General features: G+C 42.6%; 1 protein-coding gene across 5 annotated transcripts in view; it reads left to right on the plus strand.

The window, feature by feature from the left end:
* SASH1 (SAM and SH3 domain containing 1) overlaps positions 1 to 16,909 on the plus strand; it is a 245,573-nt gene that overhangs the window by 50,615 nt on the left and 178,049 nt on the right. The window contains exon 1 of one of the 5 annotated variants that reach the window (XM_034990968.1): positions 5,794 to 5,964. The exons of 2 other annotated variants lie outside the window; for them this stretch is intronic. In XM_034990968.1, coding sequence (XP_034846859.1) covers positions 5,839 to 5,964 — 126 coding nt within the window. In that variant the 5' untranslated portion in view covers positions 5,794 to 5,838. Of the gene's footprint in view, positions 1 to 5,793; positions 5,965 to 16,909 lie in introns of those variants that run through there. 2 more of the 5 variants (XM_034990969.1, XM_034990971.1) reach the window with 2 other exon arrangements.

Consider the following 16,909-nt stretch of genomic DNA (forward strand, 5'->3'; position numbering starts at 1 on the left):
TAAACAGGGAAGTGTTTCTCTAAGCTTGACCAAGGCACTATTTAAAGAAGTAGCTATGACCCCAATGTCCTGTCGTTCAGATTTCTGTCTCCATATGTGAGAAGCTCATTGAGACATTCCCATGGCACCACCTTCTCTTGATGAGTTCTTCACCAAGTTCATTTATTTATATCTTCAATTGTATAAGGCAGCTCAGAAAAACTGAGATAACTGAGCCTTTGTGTGTGTGTGTGTGTGTTCACGTGCACATGCCCCCATGCCTCTGTGTGTGTGTCACAGGAAGTGCAGTTTGAAAGAAAGTACCCAAGAGGGGACAATGGCCTTGAATGACGAGGGGGAAACCGTAGGATTGACTATACATGGAAAGGAGGGGAGTCAGATTGCGTGAGAAGGAAGATAACGTGTTTCTAAGATTCTAAAATGATAGAATTTTATAGCTGAAGGGAAAGTTGAGGGTTTGTTTTTTGTTTTTTGTTTTTCTCTTCCAGGAACAGGAATGGGAGTGTTTCTTTTTAATAGCTAGCAGATAAATTTTACTACTGTTAAAATCTTGCTCCTTGTGATCTGCAATGTTGGCTTCTTCATAAAAGACATAGAACAGAGTCCAGCAGAACCATAGAGAGAGTTGACATCAGCCTGGGCAGTACATCTAAGACTCATGGTTCTCCCTCAAGTAATTTGTATAGTAAATGCGTGACTCTTTAAAAAACTGAGTGGTAAAAGGATATCACGCTTTTCCTTTGTTTTAATGAGTCAACATGAATTTCTTTTTTCAGAATGCTAGACACAACTCAGTGCTCCCCTCTTTTTTAAATAGTCATATGCAAGTGTCTGTAATCATAAGTTATTTTTGGTTGTGGTTCAACTGAAGTGTTTTGGCTAATACTTCAATTCCAGATAAGATTATAATAATCTTCTATGGTTACGGGGATTAATTATGTGAGGATCTTTTGTCCCACGTACATAATATTATGGGACTTCAAAGAAGGAGAGTAACAGTTTTAACTGGAAATTTTTAATTTAATCGAAAACCTTATTTTTCACAAGTGTGTTTAAGCAATAGGGACAGCCAAGTAGGCATTCTTACAGGGTAAAGTTTATAAAATAGACAAGACTGATGAAGCATTTTGGTTGGTGGATGATACTTCCCAGCTGTGCTTTTAAGCCTTTCCTTGCATAATTTGGAAATATTTAACATAATCTCTGGTCTCTTATTAGCACATTCCTTTTTTTTTCTTAACACTCTCCTATGCTAAAAAGATGAATAGAAAAGAGTATGATTCCAAAGACATTCCCTCTCCATCCTTCCTGTTTTCTTCTCTTAGGTATCAAGTTGCTCTCACAAGACCAGGAGAGAGTGTCCACAGGGCACTGTGCTCATATTAATTCAGAAGTAGTTTTATGAGTTGGAGTCTTTTGGTTCTTTGCCTTGAACATCGTGAATTCCCTATTGGCAGCCCACTAGAATTGTTTTAGCTTCTTGTCTCTAAGGTGCCTTACTGAATAGTTCACAATCCTAGTATTTTAGAATTATAAATGGCTTTAGAAATTATCTAGTCTGACCCTACTATGTAGAATGAAAACTCAGTCATGGTACTCTTATGCCTGATGGAGTAATTCCCAGGCAGACCCTCGGTGCTTACACAGCATTAGCACAGATAACAACCTAACTGGCTAGGCTAGTAACATAGCTTATCAGAGTGGAAGAAGAGATTTCAGAGAAAAGCATTTATAGCCCTGCATCCTTTTTTTTGCTTATTTACCTTCTCTCCCTAGCCTGCGATCTGTCTTCACTTTGTTTTAATTCCTCTTTAGTTTGCTCTGAGCTCTTTTCTCATCTCTCTTACCGAATATTTTGAGATGAAGAGGCTTTTAAACAGGTAATGCTTAAGCAGGAGCTTGGCTCACCTTTAAGGCATTTGTGAAAAAAATTGTTTGGGATTATTGTCAAGGGGAAAAAATGTTGTGGCATTTCAGTCTTTCCTTAAAGTTAGATCCCCGAGGCATTGTGGAATGCCCCCATTTGGAGTGCCAGAGAGGGCTGCTGATGGTAGGCAAATATTAAATGAGCGTATCTATTTTCATTGCTCAATTTCAGAAGGCAGTATGGTAAAAAATAAATTGGGCTATTTATAATTTTTCAGACTTAATCTCTGCCTAATCTTACATTTTCTGTGCAGAATATTTGTCTTAAAAAAAAAAAAACCCCAAGTATTTAAATGAAGCTCTGTTCCTAGAACATGTACTATCTTATGGATAATACATTTTAATTCCAATATTTAATTGCCCTTTAAAACCAACTATCTGATTTGGGGATCTCCATTCACTTATGACAGTTTCTTTTACCAATTAATTTTTTTTTCTTTTTACCAATTAATTTTTTTAAAGCAATCTACTGGTACGGTTTTTCAATATACTATATTTTATTTTTTTAAAGATTTTATTTATTTGAGAGAGAGAGAGAGACTGAGAGCACACAAGCAGGGCAGAGGGAGAGGGACAGACTCCCCACTGAGCAGGGAGCCTGATGTGGAACTCGATTCCAGGGATCATGACCTGGGCTGAAGGCAGATGCTTAACCCACTGAGCCACCCAGGTGCCCAATATATTATATTTTAAAACTTCACATTTCCTCAGCAGTGTGTTCTTTTTCCTTATTCTGACATTTCCATAGTTCAAAATGGCACTCCAATGTGAGCAGAGATCACAATCACCTTGGTGGGAGGGGGCAGGGGGCTTGTTAAAGTACAGATGACTGGTCCCACTCCCAGAGTGTCTCATTCTGTAGGCTTGGGGCGGGACCCAGAAATGTGCATTTCCAACAAGTTCCTAGCAATGCCAATGCTTCTGTTCTTAAGTCTACATGTTGAGAAGCAGTGACCTAGATAAAATATTATAAAAGGTGCTGGTGGTACTATTGACTAAGACAGTGGCAGTGGAGATGGAGAGAGGTGGATGAGTTTGACAAGTATTTCGGAAGTAGAATCAACAGGGCTTATCCATGGTTTAGACAGGAGTATTGGTAAGCGAGGGGAAGGACTCAAGCAAGTCTCTTGACTTTGGTAGCTTGAACAAATACATGGATGTATCAAGTACAGAAATAGGAAATGAGCAGGGTGGGAGGGTTAGATTGTGGTGAGAAATCATAAACTCCATTTAAATAAAATATTTTTAAAATGTCAAGCGCAATGCCTGACCTAGAGTAGATTTGCAGTAAATGACAGATGTTGTTCTTGCTGTTCTGAATACCTTGACTATAAAAACTGACCAGTCCTCATCACCCCACCCTGCCAGAGGTGACCTCCCCAGTCCTTTAGTCAGCAACCACATTCCAAGACTAAGAATTATTCCTTTGTGTAAGATTCAGGTGTGACTAACATTAACTAAAGGAGAAAAGACTCAAATTTTGGAGAAGTAATTGGACTCAGTTTGAGTATACACATTATGGAGTTGAGATTAAAGAGGTTCAGCTTCATTTTTTAAATGGTTAACAAAATTATTCATGTGGTAGAAGTTGAATAGAGACTCCTCCTCAAAAGTTCTTACTTATCTATAGACAGCAAAATTATAGGTATCAACATCCCCCCCGCCAACCCCACCAAATATTACTTATCTCATTTCCCTATATATTTATTAGGAAGCACCGAGAAAAGGAACTTAAATATCTAGGGTAGGTTGATTTCTAGAAGTACCAAAATGCTGGTTAAGGTTTAATTATATTGATAGGTGTATATGTGTTGTTAAAAAGTACCTATCTTTAGATGACCTTGAAATATAATACCACCTCTGAGGAGTCGGGTGGCAATTAGTGAGGCCTTGCCTCATCTGGGATTGGGAAACTATAGCATGGAAAGGTTAAATGCTTTGCCCCTAGGTCTTCTGATGAGTCAAGAAGAAAGAGTCATGATTGGTGCTGGAGACTTAGCCTTCTCCCAGCCCAGCATCTTAGAGCGTGCATCTGGTATACCTCTGGCATCAACACAGGAAAGCATCAGGCCTGGCCACGTTGCTTAAGTGCCCAGCACTCTCCACACTTCAACATGATGCCTACTTACTCTCAAGGGAAAACTTTCTCATTCTCTTTCTTTCTTTTCAAAAACCAGGGATTTTCATCATCAGGGATTATACTGATAAGTTTAATTACTTTGGGAAAAGTTTTTTCAGTTTTGAACTTTCCTGTAAGGGCTATTCACCCATTTGCATTGATAGGTGCTCCCAGTAATTATTGCTTCAGGAAGTGGATTTCAAGGACATGCTCTTATTCCCCTCCTTTTATGTGGACTCAGAAGGAAAAACAAAACGAAAACCCGGGAGAGGCCTCTAAAGCAAGCAAGGACTCTCCCTAGGGCATCTCACCTGCTTTTTTTTTTTTTTTTTTTTTTAACCAATCAGCCCGTTCACGTAGGGGCCCTTTCCTTGTGTTTCTTAACTGTTTCATGAAGTGATCAATCTCCAGATGTGACGTGTATTGTCATCTCCCAGAGAAAATTCTGAGTGGGTTTTAAATTTTTTTTTTTTAAAGATTTTATTTATTTATTCATGAGAGACAGAGAGAGGCAGAGGGAGAAGCAGGCTCCCAAGGAGCAGGGAGCCCGATGCAGGACTCCATCCCAGGACCCTGGGATCATGACCTGAGCCGAAGGCAGACGCTTAACCATCTGAGCCACCCAGGCGCCCTCTGAGTGGGTTTTAAAGAACGAATCCCAAAAAGATAAATACCTCTACAGGGCTATTTCCCTCATAAAATAAATCCGTCATGGACCTCGTCCTTGGAAAAACAGACACACGGAACCCCGAGTGTGTGCTGGCTAAATGGTCACCACCGTAACATTTAGTTTTGAAAACGGCCCCTGCCTATGCCCTCACTGTAAGGCAACCATTAAAACCCAAAGCGCATTTCCCCGAAATAGCTGAAGGCCCTAGCAATGGAGTGCATTGTGGGCACCCAGGAACCAGACCGTTCCGCTCACAATAAAAACGGTACACACAATGGCTCGTGCCCAAGCTTTCACACTTGTTTTGGCAAGTCTTGGCTGACAGCCCCAGACTCGTGTTTCCTTAGGTCGCTTGACTTCACGAGGGGCGAGGTGCGGAGTGTACAACGACGCCGACGACTCGGGAAACCCTTTCGGCGGGAGCAGCTTCCGGATCCCACTTTCTCGAGTTTCTGGGACCGAAAAGGCCTCCGTGAAGGGCGCGATTGGGAGCTCGGGCAGGCGGGCGACGCCGCGCCGCTGCTCTTTCAACAGGCGATTTGTTCTCCCGTCTGTGGCTCATTTCCATGCAAAGAGCCTGACATCAGAGCACCTTTTGTTGCTAAACGCTTTCTTTAGCATCGAGGGGAGAGAGTCATGTGGAGCTGGAAGAGCTCATTTTCGAGAGAGGGGTCCCGAGGAGCGCCCGCCCAGGGGCAGAGGCACCGCGCTCAGCCCAGCGGGGCCCTGCCCAGACTTGCTGGAAGGAATCAGTCTCGAGCCTTAGTTAGCTGGTCCCGGTCGCAGGAAGAGACGCCTGTGCAGCGGCTTTAATTGCTGCAGGGCCGCCGGAGCTCCCCGCCGTACAACTCGGTGGTGCGGACTTCGCCTTCGGCTACCCCGCGGCCGCGCCGAGCTGGGGTGGGAAAGTTTCTGGAGTTGTCAGTCGCGCGGTCCGCCGCCACCTAGAGCCGAGGTGCGGGCGCCTGCGAGGGGGCCCCCGCGGGCATGCGGCGCGGGGGCGCGGCTCGCTGACGCGGCGGGCGGGGACCGGCGCCGGGGGGCCGGCCGCGCGCTGGTGCGGAGCGAGGGCGCCGGGGGGACCCGGACGCACGGCCGGCGCGCGCGCGCGCGGGACGCGGCCATGGAGGACGCGGGAGCAGCCGGCCCGGGGCCGGAGCCCGAGCCCGAGCCCGAGCCGGAGCCCGAGGGGGGCGCGGGCATGTCCGAGGCGTTCTCCCGGCTCTGGACCGACGTGATGGGCATCCTGGTGAGTTACCTGGCGCCGGCGGGCGCGGGAGGGGCGGGGCGCGGGCCCCCGCGCGGGACAGCCCCCTCCGCGACCCGCGCTTCCTTCGCGCTCGCCCACCTGCAAGCCCACTCCCCCGAGTCGTCCTTCTCTCGCTCCAGGTCCCGGGGGCTTAACTACACACGGCATGGGATTTGAAACCCTAATTAAAAAATAAGCAGCCACAGATCGCATCGAAGATCTTTCTTAAACAATCGGGTACATAGTCACCAGTTTAATCCGGGGCACCTGCTGAGAAGTTGGTGTGGAAAAGGCTAGAAAAGACTCCTTCAAAGAGTAGATGTAAATAAATAGTATTTGGCTGTTGTGCCTTCACAGTTGGACGGGGAAAGAGGCTGATGTGACTGATGTTTATCTCTTCACCATTTGTTGTCTGACCACGAAAGGAAAACAAACCATCTTCTTACTCAGAACCACCAAAGAGTGTACTTATTCTGTGTGCAGTTTTTCAACTTGTAGAATTACAGGATATTTGTTGTTTTATGTTTGGAACTAAAAACAATAGGACTTATTTTGCTAAATCTGTATTGTCATGTATTTTGAAATGCCCAGTAACTAAAACCGCCCATGGATTTGGCATAATTTCTGAAAAATAGTTCTTATGCATGGAGGATGAAGCTTTAACTTGTTCAGCGTTCAAAGCCCTGGGGAATTAGTAGATGTATTTTGGTGGAGTTGTAGGTAGGCAGGTAGACCGGAATCGGATGGGTGGCGGTTATTACAGTCAGAGATCTTAATCCACACATAAAGAGTCAATTTCAGTGTAAAGATTTGGAATTGGCAGTTGTTGGAAAAGGCTCTGTATTTACTTTGGGGTCTTTTCTCTTTCTGATGGAAGGTATAGTTTTTGAAAAGAAACTTCTTTGGGGATGATGAGAAGTGTACCATTTTTGCATAGGAATTAAGCACTTGTGCTTTGGCGTGAGTGAGGCTGGGTCAAATCCCCACTCTCCCATTGACTGACTGCATGACCTTGGCCAAGGTATTCAACCCCACTGATCTTCAGTTTCATTCCCTGCAAAATGAGGCAAAGGAATGAGGTCTTCAGTTTCATTACCTTGCTTCTTAGGTTCTCTAAGTTTTAGTTATGTTGATGTGTATCTAGTGTTCAGCATACTGGCATATAGTAGGTGCTCAATAAATGATAGCTCTCTATTTTTTTCCCCCTGCAAATAGTCTCGTGTCTCATCATTCCAGACATCCTAAAGTCTCACCTAATTCATTTTTAGGTGTTCATTGGTGTCTAGGATTATTCTTACACAGAAAACCAGGGAAGATTGGTCAAAGATTTCTGCTTTTTTCACTCTCCAGTATTTAGAAAAAGTTTATTTTTAAAAATTTAAAATCTCAAGTTTTTGCATTTTCTGAACTTTATTGCTGAATATGGGCCTTTAGTGAAATTTCAGAAAACCCAATGAATATGTTAAAGTTACAGTGATAAGTTTGTTTTTTTACGTTAGTCAAGCAGGAGACTTACCTTGTTATTTCTTGCTTAGATCCTGCTCAGTAAATTTTTAGTCACTGAGAAAATTGGTCTCATAACATCACATCGCATCCCTTGTTCGGGTGTGGTTGTGGAGGGGAGAGCTGGAGGGGCTCACTTAAATGGGAGTGTGGTCTCAGGGTTGCTTGGGAGGGGGGTGGTGGTTGGCAGATGGCACTTTCTGAAGATTTGCTTTCCCTTCCCTGGCAGATTCCAGCACTGTTGGGTCAGTTGTAGCTGAGTGTTCTTTGGCTGATTTAAAAGATGGGGTGGGGCTGGAGAAGCTCAAACCTGTTATTCAAAGGGCAGATGTAGGAGAAAAGAAAATATGTACTTCTTACAGAGCCAGTAGTTCAGTGTGAGGCAGGAAAGAATGTAAATGATTGTCTCAAAGCAAGTATGTTCACTTCTGTTTTCCCATCTTTTAGACAATCTTATTTTCCTTTGGGGTAAACGTGGGCATCAGGATTGTGCCTTAGTAAAATTCAGATGAAGATATGGTTTATCTCCCCTTTTGCCTGTCTGTAAAAAGTCACCAGGTTAAAAGGATCTTTATTCTTTCTGCTTTTAGAAAACTGTCATCCACATGTTTAGAGGAGACTGTCTTTCTAGAAATATATCAAGACAGAATTGACAGTTGACTTCCTCTATTCTTTCTCAGATAAAAGATAACATTTCCTTCATTTTTAAAATAAGATTTTGCAGTCTGTCAGCCTGCACAGGTGAAGTGACTTGACCAATGGCACACACACCTTGTTACTGACAATTACAGAGTGCACCCCAGTTCTCAGTAGGGTGATGCCATGATGCTCCCCAGTTAACTGTCCCAGATCAACATAGCAGAAATGTAATTACATCCGGTATTTTAGGAAAATGCTCCTTGGGTCTTTTTAAGTACGGAACTTGAGGGGAGTAGAGGTAGTAGGGGAATTATACATCCACACATTCAAGACTTCAGGCACAGTAGCTACTTTCTGGATTCCCCTGTTTGTAGAAATCAAACCTCCAAGCCTTTTGAGTTAAACTTTTTTAGGTGAATGAGCACGGCTCCCTTTGCCAACTTGAGAGGCACTGAACATCCACCCCAGGGATTTTGTAGGTTCTAACCTTCTGGGGCATAGATCTCAGTAAATACAGGATGGTTGTTTGAGTTCATTAGGACACATTTTGCATTTAAATTAATTCAGTCCTGCACAGTTCTGAACCAGCCAGTTGCTTTTAGATAATTTGTTAACAAAAATGCTTATTTAGAGAAGAAATAATAGTGTAATTTATGGCATGAAAATGTTCGGGCTGTGCTAGAATGAATAAATGCTAGTAAGTGAATATGTAAATAGAGAATTTGGAGAAAACGAGCTTACCAAACACTAGCCCGTGTGCCAGTGCCTGGAGGGCAGGGTCAGTATTTTACTCCCCCCCCCCCCTTTTTTTTAATCTCCAGTGCCTGGGATTTACTGGGTCCTGAGTACATGGTTTTATAGAATGGAAAAGGAAGAAAGTATATACTTCTTAAATGCAGGAGCCACATCAAAATCCAGTTCTGTAGAGACCGTACCCCCTGTAATGGGGTGCATTTATGAAGACGTTAATTCTGCCCTTGCTTGAACCTAGCGCTCGAGCAGTTTCATTATGCAAACCAGAATCCTGGTGCTTCCACTGGAAACGGTAATGGCAGATTGTGAAATGTTTGTAAATCCTGAGCAATCAGACCATGGCTTTCTTGTGAAATGTGTTCTTCTGTTCTCTAACTCCGCCAACATGTGGTCTGCCTGGGTTTTCAAGCATGTCACCTTTCACAACGACATGCTTACATTTCTGCGGAGAAGTGCGAAACAAGTTAAGATCCTGTGGGATTTCACTCTTTTATCTTTACTCCATGTTGCAGACACAACATTCCTTTTTTGGGGCGGGGGCGGGGAGGGTAGTGGTTTTTATGAGTAGAACTGCTAAGGTTATTAGATATGATAGATCACTGTTTCAGCACTGATTATCCATTCGGTAAGTTGTGATGGTTATTTTTCCTTCAGAATTGGAGGACTTCTTAAAGCTGAGCCAGTCCTTGAAAGCTGCTTGCTAACTGGGAAGGGAGGAGAAAGGAGTTAGTAAGTGCCTATTGTTTGCAAGATCCTGCAAGATGCACCTCCCCCAAACCTTATTTTTCCTCTGTTCCCTGCTTGGTTCCTACAATTTACACCCATTTCCTAGCAATGCTTAGAGAATATCCATTGTCTGGAGACACTTGGACCTTCCCCCATTCTTATTCTTATGTAAGCCACATAAAAGTATATAGCAGGCTTTAGTCCAAAAACTGTTAGGTTTATCCAGTCTTGCTATTTACTGAAGAAGATCCTTAAAACACACACACACACACCACCACCACCACCACCACCCCCCCCCCTTTGCTTTGTAGTTTTAGGCGAAAGTGTGGGGGAGGGGAGATGTTAGTAAGATCTCCAGGGGGCTTTTAAAATGCAAACTCCTTTGAAAGCATTAATTTACATATTCTTTGGGTGGTGTCTCCTGTTTAGCCCATCAGCTAATGACTTAATTAATTTTAGGTCTTGGAATTTGAGAGTCAGCCCCAGTTTGAAATATTCTGACTTCATCTTAATTTTATGTTCCCGTTCGCCAGCTGAAAGCCTTGTGGCTTTCGTAAGTGAAGTTGCAGGGTGATGTAGCGCAGGGAGCGGAGACCTTGGAAGTGAGCCCTCCACCCCCTAATTTAGAGGAGGAATTAAAGGCTCAAGGTACAGAGTAGGGACCAGAACTCTACAGCCTCCTGATTTTCAGTTCTTGGCCAGAGACAGAATTAAGTCTCATAATTCTGGCTGGAGTCACTAAATCTTTTGATGTGGGGAGAGACCCTTGCCCTACAATGACCTTTCATGCCCCCCTTTTTTCTACTTATCGCCTTCAGCTGCCATTCTCTACCTTGTAACCCTTCCCTTTCCACCTGATTTACTACTGATATTCTTGTTTTTCATTGTTTACTCCAATTTCTGATGATAGAATGCAGCTGGTGGGGGTGGGGACGGGGCAGGGAGTGTTCCCAAGCTCTGGGTCCTGATACCTTCCTGGGTCCTTCCCATACTTACCTTCCTAGATTCTCTCCTGTGACCAGTGAGCATTGCTGTCCCCATTTTACAGTGGAAGCATACACATGGGTGTCCTAAATCACACAGATAGTAAACAGAAGCTGGGATTTGGATCATGTGTTGTTTCCCAGAAATTAGCTCCTAGCCACAGTTTTATAGTTTATTCTTTCACATGTCTATTGAGACATTGATTATCAACCTTTTTGCTAAAGCTGTTGAGCTAAGTACCAGCGACGCTTGCTCCTGGCTTCCAGAAGGACATAGTTTTTTGTTTTTTGTTTTTTTAAGATTTTTTATTTATTTATCTGAGAGAGAGAATGGGAGACAGAGAGCATGAGAGGGGGAGGATCAGAGGGAGAAGCAGACTCCCTGCCGAGCAGGGAGCCCGATGCGGGACTCGATCCCGGGACTCCAGGATCATAACCTGAGCCGAAGGCAGTTGCTTAACCAACTGAGCCACCCAGGCGCCCCAGAAGGACATAGTTTTGTAGGAAAAACTGCAGCAGCCCCCGCGTCCTTCGCGCAAAGAAGCACGCGGTCCCACAGTGCAGTGGGCAGAGCAGCGTGCCCAGGCAGCCCGCCGCACAGAGTGGGGCCATTTCCCAGAAATGCCATTCAGTTTGGACCGTGGCCGTGAGTTAGGCTTTCCTTGAGAGCTGTTCTCCACTGAGGGGTTGAGGCGTAAGGAAGGAAGGGGGGAAGGAGGGCTTCCTGGGCAGAGCCAAGGGGAATAAAGATGAGCTAGCGTGGAGTACTGAAGTGGGTGCAATCATTCTATGGGCTCCAGTGAGCCCCCCCGGTGCAGAATTTGCAACTGCCGCCTGCCATGATCCCTTCTGTGTCTTACCGAAGTAACTTTGGTGGGTGATGAGTTGGCAGTGGTGAGAAGCAGGGCTAAATGTTTATGAAACATAGCACGTTACGTGTCTAGCTTCCATTAGTCCCCATAGTTTACTCAATATCTCTAAGTAGTCAAGGGTTGCTCTGTGGTCCCTTTCTCTTGGTGATTCTCTTAAGCTCACAAGGAGGCTCGGTTAGTGCGAGAGGTTTTTAGAGATGTCGTGGTCTTAGGATTCTTTTTTGTTCTAAAGAAAAAATATCGAGGCACATATATGTGTACTCATATCTATCTACCTGTCTTTATTGCAGTGAATGATGTGCTATTCCTTAAAGAGGGGAATTATTATTTGTAGCAATATGCACGTGGTGTTATAGCTAAATGATCTTTAATTCCGTCTTCTAAAAGCTAATTCTAGAGAACAGCAAAGGAGAGAGAAATGTTCAGTTGTGCATATTGATTCAGAAGCAAATCTGTAGCTCAATTTTACAAAGGACATAAGAGGAAAACCTATAACTAGTAGTTTGTCTAATGTATTCTTTTTAAGGGTGCTTTTGGCTTCATACTTAACCATAATAATCTTACAGTGGTACATCATGTCCTTACTCATGGTTTACACACGTTCTTATCATACAGTAGAAATAAAATTGATCTCAGAATAGTGAATTTAAATGGGTAGAGGCTAAGTCTCTAAGAATTAACTATACCATTTAATACCAGTGAGTACAGGCTAAGACTGACACTGTCAGACTTAACTAAACCTTCGGACTAATTTTGACGTAAAATGTATTTTTGTGACCCTTTGGATTTGTCGTTTTTCACATGCTTTGCTCATTTATTGATTGATTAACTTTTGGTAATGAGACCTGACAATGGTAGCATTAGCTGTGCTCCTGGCCACCTGTGTCTCGTGTCCCATCTTTTGTTCCGGAATATGTCTCACTGGATAGCATTAATTCTTCATGAGATGAGATGCTTCCTTGAGATAACCTCGCTTATATTTTTTCTTGCCTTCAAGTCAGGCAACAGAGATACTCTAGCACAGACACGGGGTCCCTAGGCTTTAGGGTATCGCTGAGACTCAGAAGACAAAAGCTTGATAATGAGATAGTATTTTTCCTCTCTGTAATCAGTATTCTTTCTTTCTTTTTTTTTTTTTTTTAAGATTTTATTTATTTATTTGACAGAGAGAGACACAGCAAGAGAGGGAACACAAGCAGGGGGAGTGGGAGAGGGAGAAGCAGGCTTCCTGCCCAGCAGGGAGCCCGATGTGGGACTCGATCCCAGGACCCGGGGATCATGACCTGAGCTGAAGGCGGACGCTTAACGACTGAGCCACCCAGGCGCCCCAGTATTCTTTCTTTTCTCAAGGGCCCTTACTATTGTCTTTCACCCTTCTGAAATGATTGGTAAAAACATGAATACGTTTGTATTTACAGTGAATGCTCGTTGGACTCTTGTGCCCTCTATCATAGAAGGTACAGTGCGGCTCTCCTTGGTGTCTGTGATGCGGATTTGGGGATTCATAGTTAATTTTGGTGCTTCATCCATTGTTTATTAGTTTGGTTTCACAGCACGTAGTGTGAGGAAGGTCTAATGTGTCTACCCGTGACTCTGTGCTTGATTATGGCTTCATTTTCTCTCCTACTATTCAGGTTAATAGTGGAATTAAAAGTGAAAGAAAAAAATGCATATAACTGTAGTTTTAATGAAAAGTGCCATTGAGAAACAGAATGAAAAAATCTTAGTATGTATGCTGAGCTCTATTACTTTAAAATTTTATCCTAGTTAATTTTGTGGACTTTAATACTTTTTTTTTTAATTTTATGTATTTAAAAATCTCTACACCCAATGTGGGGCTCGAACTCACAACCCCAAGATCAAAAGTCACATGCTCTTCTAACTGAGCCCACCAGGCACACCTGGACTTTAATACTTTTGCCTAAGACTTACTGTCAACCAACAAGTTTTTTATTAGAGCTGAAAAAAATGTTTATAAACTTTTTGGGGTGCTTTTAAAAATGCAGTGTTGCAATATTATTACAAGAAAGGAATATTCTAGTTTAAGAATAAGTATCTTTGTTATAGGCTTATACTCATTTTCAGAGGATTTTAAGGACCTCACTTACAAAATAAACCATTGGCAATTTTACACATGTCTTTATTTGGAAATACCCAGGGTTAAAAAAAATTTTTTTAACAAAAACAATGGGATACCCTATACACCTGTACAATGGCCAAAATGTGGAAAACTGACAACACCAAATGCTTAAGAGAATGTGGAGTAACAGGAACTCTCATTCATTGCTGATGGGAATGAAGAGTGGTTCAGACACTTGGGAGATTTCTTATAAAACTGAACATACTCTTACCATCCGATCCAGCAATTGTGCTCCTTCCTCGGTATTTACCCAAAGAAGTTCAAAACTTATGTTCACACAGAAGCACACATGGATTAGTTTATAGCAGCTTTATTCATAATTTCCAAAACTTGGAAGCAACCAAGATGTCCTTCAATAGGTGATTGGATAAATAATCTGTGGTACATCCAGACAATGGAATATTTTTCATCACTAAAAAGAAATGAACTATCAAGCTATCAAAAGACATGGAGGAACCTTACATGCATATTACTAAATGAAAGAAGCCAATCAGAAAAGGTTTCTGACTGTGACATTTTGCAAAAGGCAAAACCATGGAGACAATGGAAAGATCAGTGGTTGGGGGGGCATTCGGGGAAGAGAGGGATGAACAGATGGAACACAGAGGATTTTTATAATGGTGGATACGTGTCATTTATAAATTTGTGCAAACCCATACAGAGAACGTACAACACCAAGAGTGAACCATAATGTAAACTTTGGATTTTGAGTGATAACGAAGTGTCAGTGTAGGTTCATCAGTGTAATACCCGTACTACTCTGGTGGATCTGATGGGGTTTTTGTTGCTGTTTTTTAAGAACAACAACGCAGGGCTTGAACTTAAGACCCTGAGATCAAGACCTGAGATCAAGAGTTGGATGCTCAACTGACTGAGCTACCTAGGTGCCCCCTGATGGTTTTTTTTCAACAACACCAAGCAATTGTCCACTTCTCAGTGGACACTGACCACAAATTTGACTCAAGTCTAGCACTGTGTACCTCAGGTTAAAGGCTCAATCCTAAAGACTATCTTTACTTCAGATGCCAATCACAAGTCCAGGTTGTTAACCTGCACTTCTGACGAACTACTGCTACAAATCGGAGGTTCCCATGACCCCCTCCTCAGGTTAGATTCATTTGCTAGAGCAGCTCACAGAACTCCAGAAACCAACTTACTTACTAGATTAACCAGTTTACTAGTTCACCTGTTTACTATAAAGGGCTATAACTCGGGAACAGCCAGATGGAAGAGATGCATAGGGCAAGGTATATGGGAGCCTCCATGCTCTCTGGGGTGCCACTCCCCATAACACCTTGTGTTCACTAATCTGGAAGCGCTCTGAATCCTGCCCTTTTGGTTTTTTATGGAGGCTTTATTACATAGGCATGATTGAGCAAATCATTGGCCACTGGCTATGGATTGAACTCAATCTGGAGCACCTTTCCCCTATCTGGGGGTGGGTTGAGAGTGAAAGTTCCTATCCTTTGATCTTCTGGTCTTTCAGGCAACCTGCCTGATCTTGAGGCTTTCTAGGGGCCTCACCCTACAGCACTTCATTAGCATAAACTCAGGTGCGCTCAAAAGGGACTCCTAGTGAACTGGCAAGTAGTCCTATCACTCCAGAAATTGAGTTTTAGGAGCCCTGTGCCAGGATTGGGAGGAGACCAAGTACATAATATCTTAGTATGAATCACAGTATCACAGTGGGGGATGTTAATAATGGGGAGGCTCTGCATGTGTGGGGGTGGGAGATACACGGGAAATCTCTGCCCCTTTCCCTCAGTTTTGTTACGAATCTGAAGCTAGTCTAAAGAAATGAAGTCTTAATAAAAAAAAAGTAATGGTACAGTTTTTAAGAGTTTTAAGCAGAGAAGAGTAACAGAATTAGAACATTTAGAAACAAACAAAAAATTAAACATCTTAGAAAACTGAAAGATCGTTTTGTAGAGTAGTTAAGAACAAAGGGAGTAGTTCAGACTGTTTGGGTTCAAATCCTGGCTTCAAATATTTAGTGGATGTGTGACCTGGCAAGTTGCTTGACCATTCTGTGCCTTGGTCTCCTCATCTGTAAAATGGGCATGATAGTCATTGGCATCATCAAGTCTGGTGAGATGAACTGAATCACTGAAACTGCATGGCATATGGTAAGCAGATCATAAATGTTCGTTTTTATTAACTATTAAAAGTTGGATCTCTAGTTAGAATGTGAATTAATTTCTCCACTTTTCATCTTTAGGTGGAGGGATGATCTGATTTCACATGCTCAATTTAGAATTGATACTCTTGATTTTGTTTATCTCAAATGCCGTTTTTAAAATAGATGGCTTAAATATAAATGCATAAAGGGGCACCTTTGTGGTTCAGTCGGTTAAGTGTCTGCCTTTGGCTCAGGTCATGATTCCAGGGTCCTGGATTGAGCCCCGCATCGGGCTCCCTGCTCAGCGGGGAGTCTGCTTCTCCCTCTGCCTCTGCCCCTCCCCCTTGCTCTTGGCTCTTTCTCTCTCTCTTAAGTAAATAAATAAAATCTTTTAATTAAAAATAAATAAGTGCATAAATTCGGGTTATGTGTTAGGAAATATTAAAAATATTGTCTATACTCGAGAGAGAATTTATAAAACTTGTGAATAGGCAGGGTTTTCTGGAGGCAAGAAGGTGTTTGTAATGAAAACATATTTTGTTTAAATGGGGTTCAAGTTGCAATAGTGAGACCTTTTTTAATAGTTGACTTGGTAGAAACATGTAAAGTATCGAAAGCATCCACTTAACTAATGATTTTATTTTTTGAGTGTTGGACTCATGTGAATGTACTAGATCTATTTTCATTATCTTGAGCTTTTTCGTGAACTATTTTCCCAGGGTTTTATTGAATTGACCACTGTTTCTGTCAGGGTTGCCAGTCATTTATTCTGGATCTTCGCATCTTCATTAGGAGTCTTCGGTCTCCAATCAAGAATTTCTACAAGTATCACATGGGCGTGTCCCCACCAGACACATTTCAGTGTGAATATGGTAGAAAATGGAATTTGCTGTGGTTTGAGGAAGAATTGTAAGCTAGTAATGAGTAAATTTGCCACTTATACTACATTTTTATTTTGGCGGAACTTCATTATGCATCTAAAGAAAACCAGAAGGAATTGGAAATCTTCGGGCAAGTCTATAAAGACCATGAACATTGTCTATTGGAAAGATAAAACATTTCATTTTTAAGGCCTATTTTTTCATGAATTACAGTTGAGTTGAAAACTTTCTACAAAAGCGTAGCGTTAGGGCATAGTCTACTGGGGGGAAGGAGCAACATGCTGCAGAAGGCAGTAACGACCAACTTGTGTGTAACATGTGGGGTCCAG

Source organism: Mirounga leonina, unplaced genomic scaffold (assembly GCF_011800145.1).
Source record: "Mirounga leonina isolate KUSES-001 unplaced genomic scaffold, KU_Mleo_1.0 Mir_53, whole genome shotgun sequence".
NCBI classification, from domain to species: domain Eukaryota; kingdom Metazoa; phylum Chordata; class Mammalia; order Carnivora; family Phocidae; genus Mirounga; species Mirounga leonina.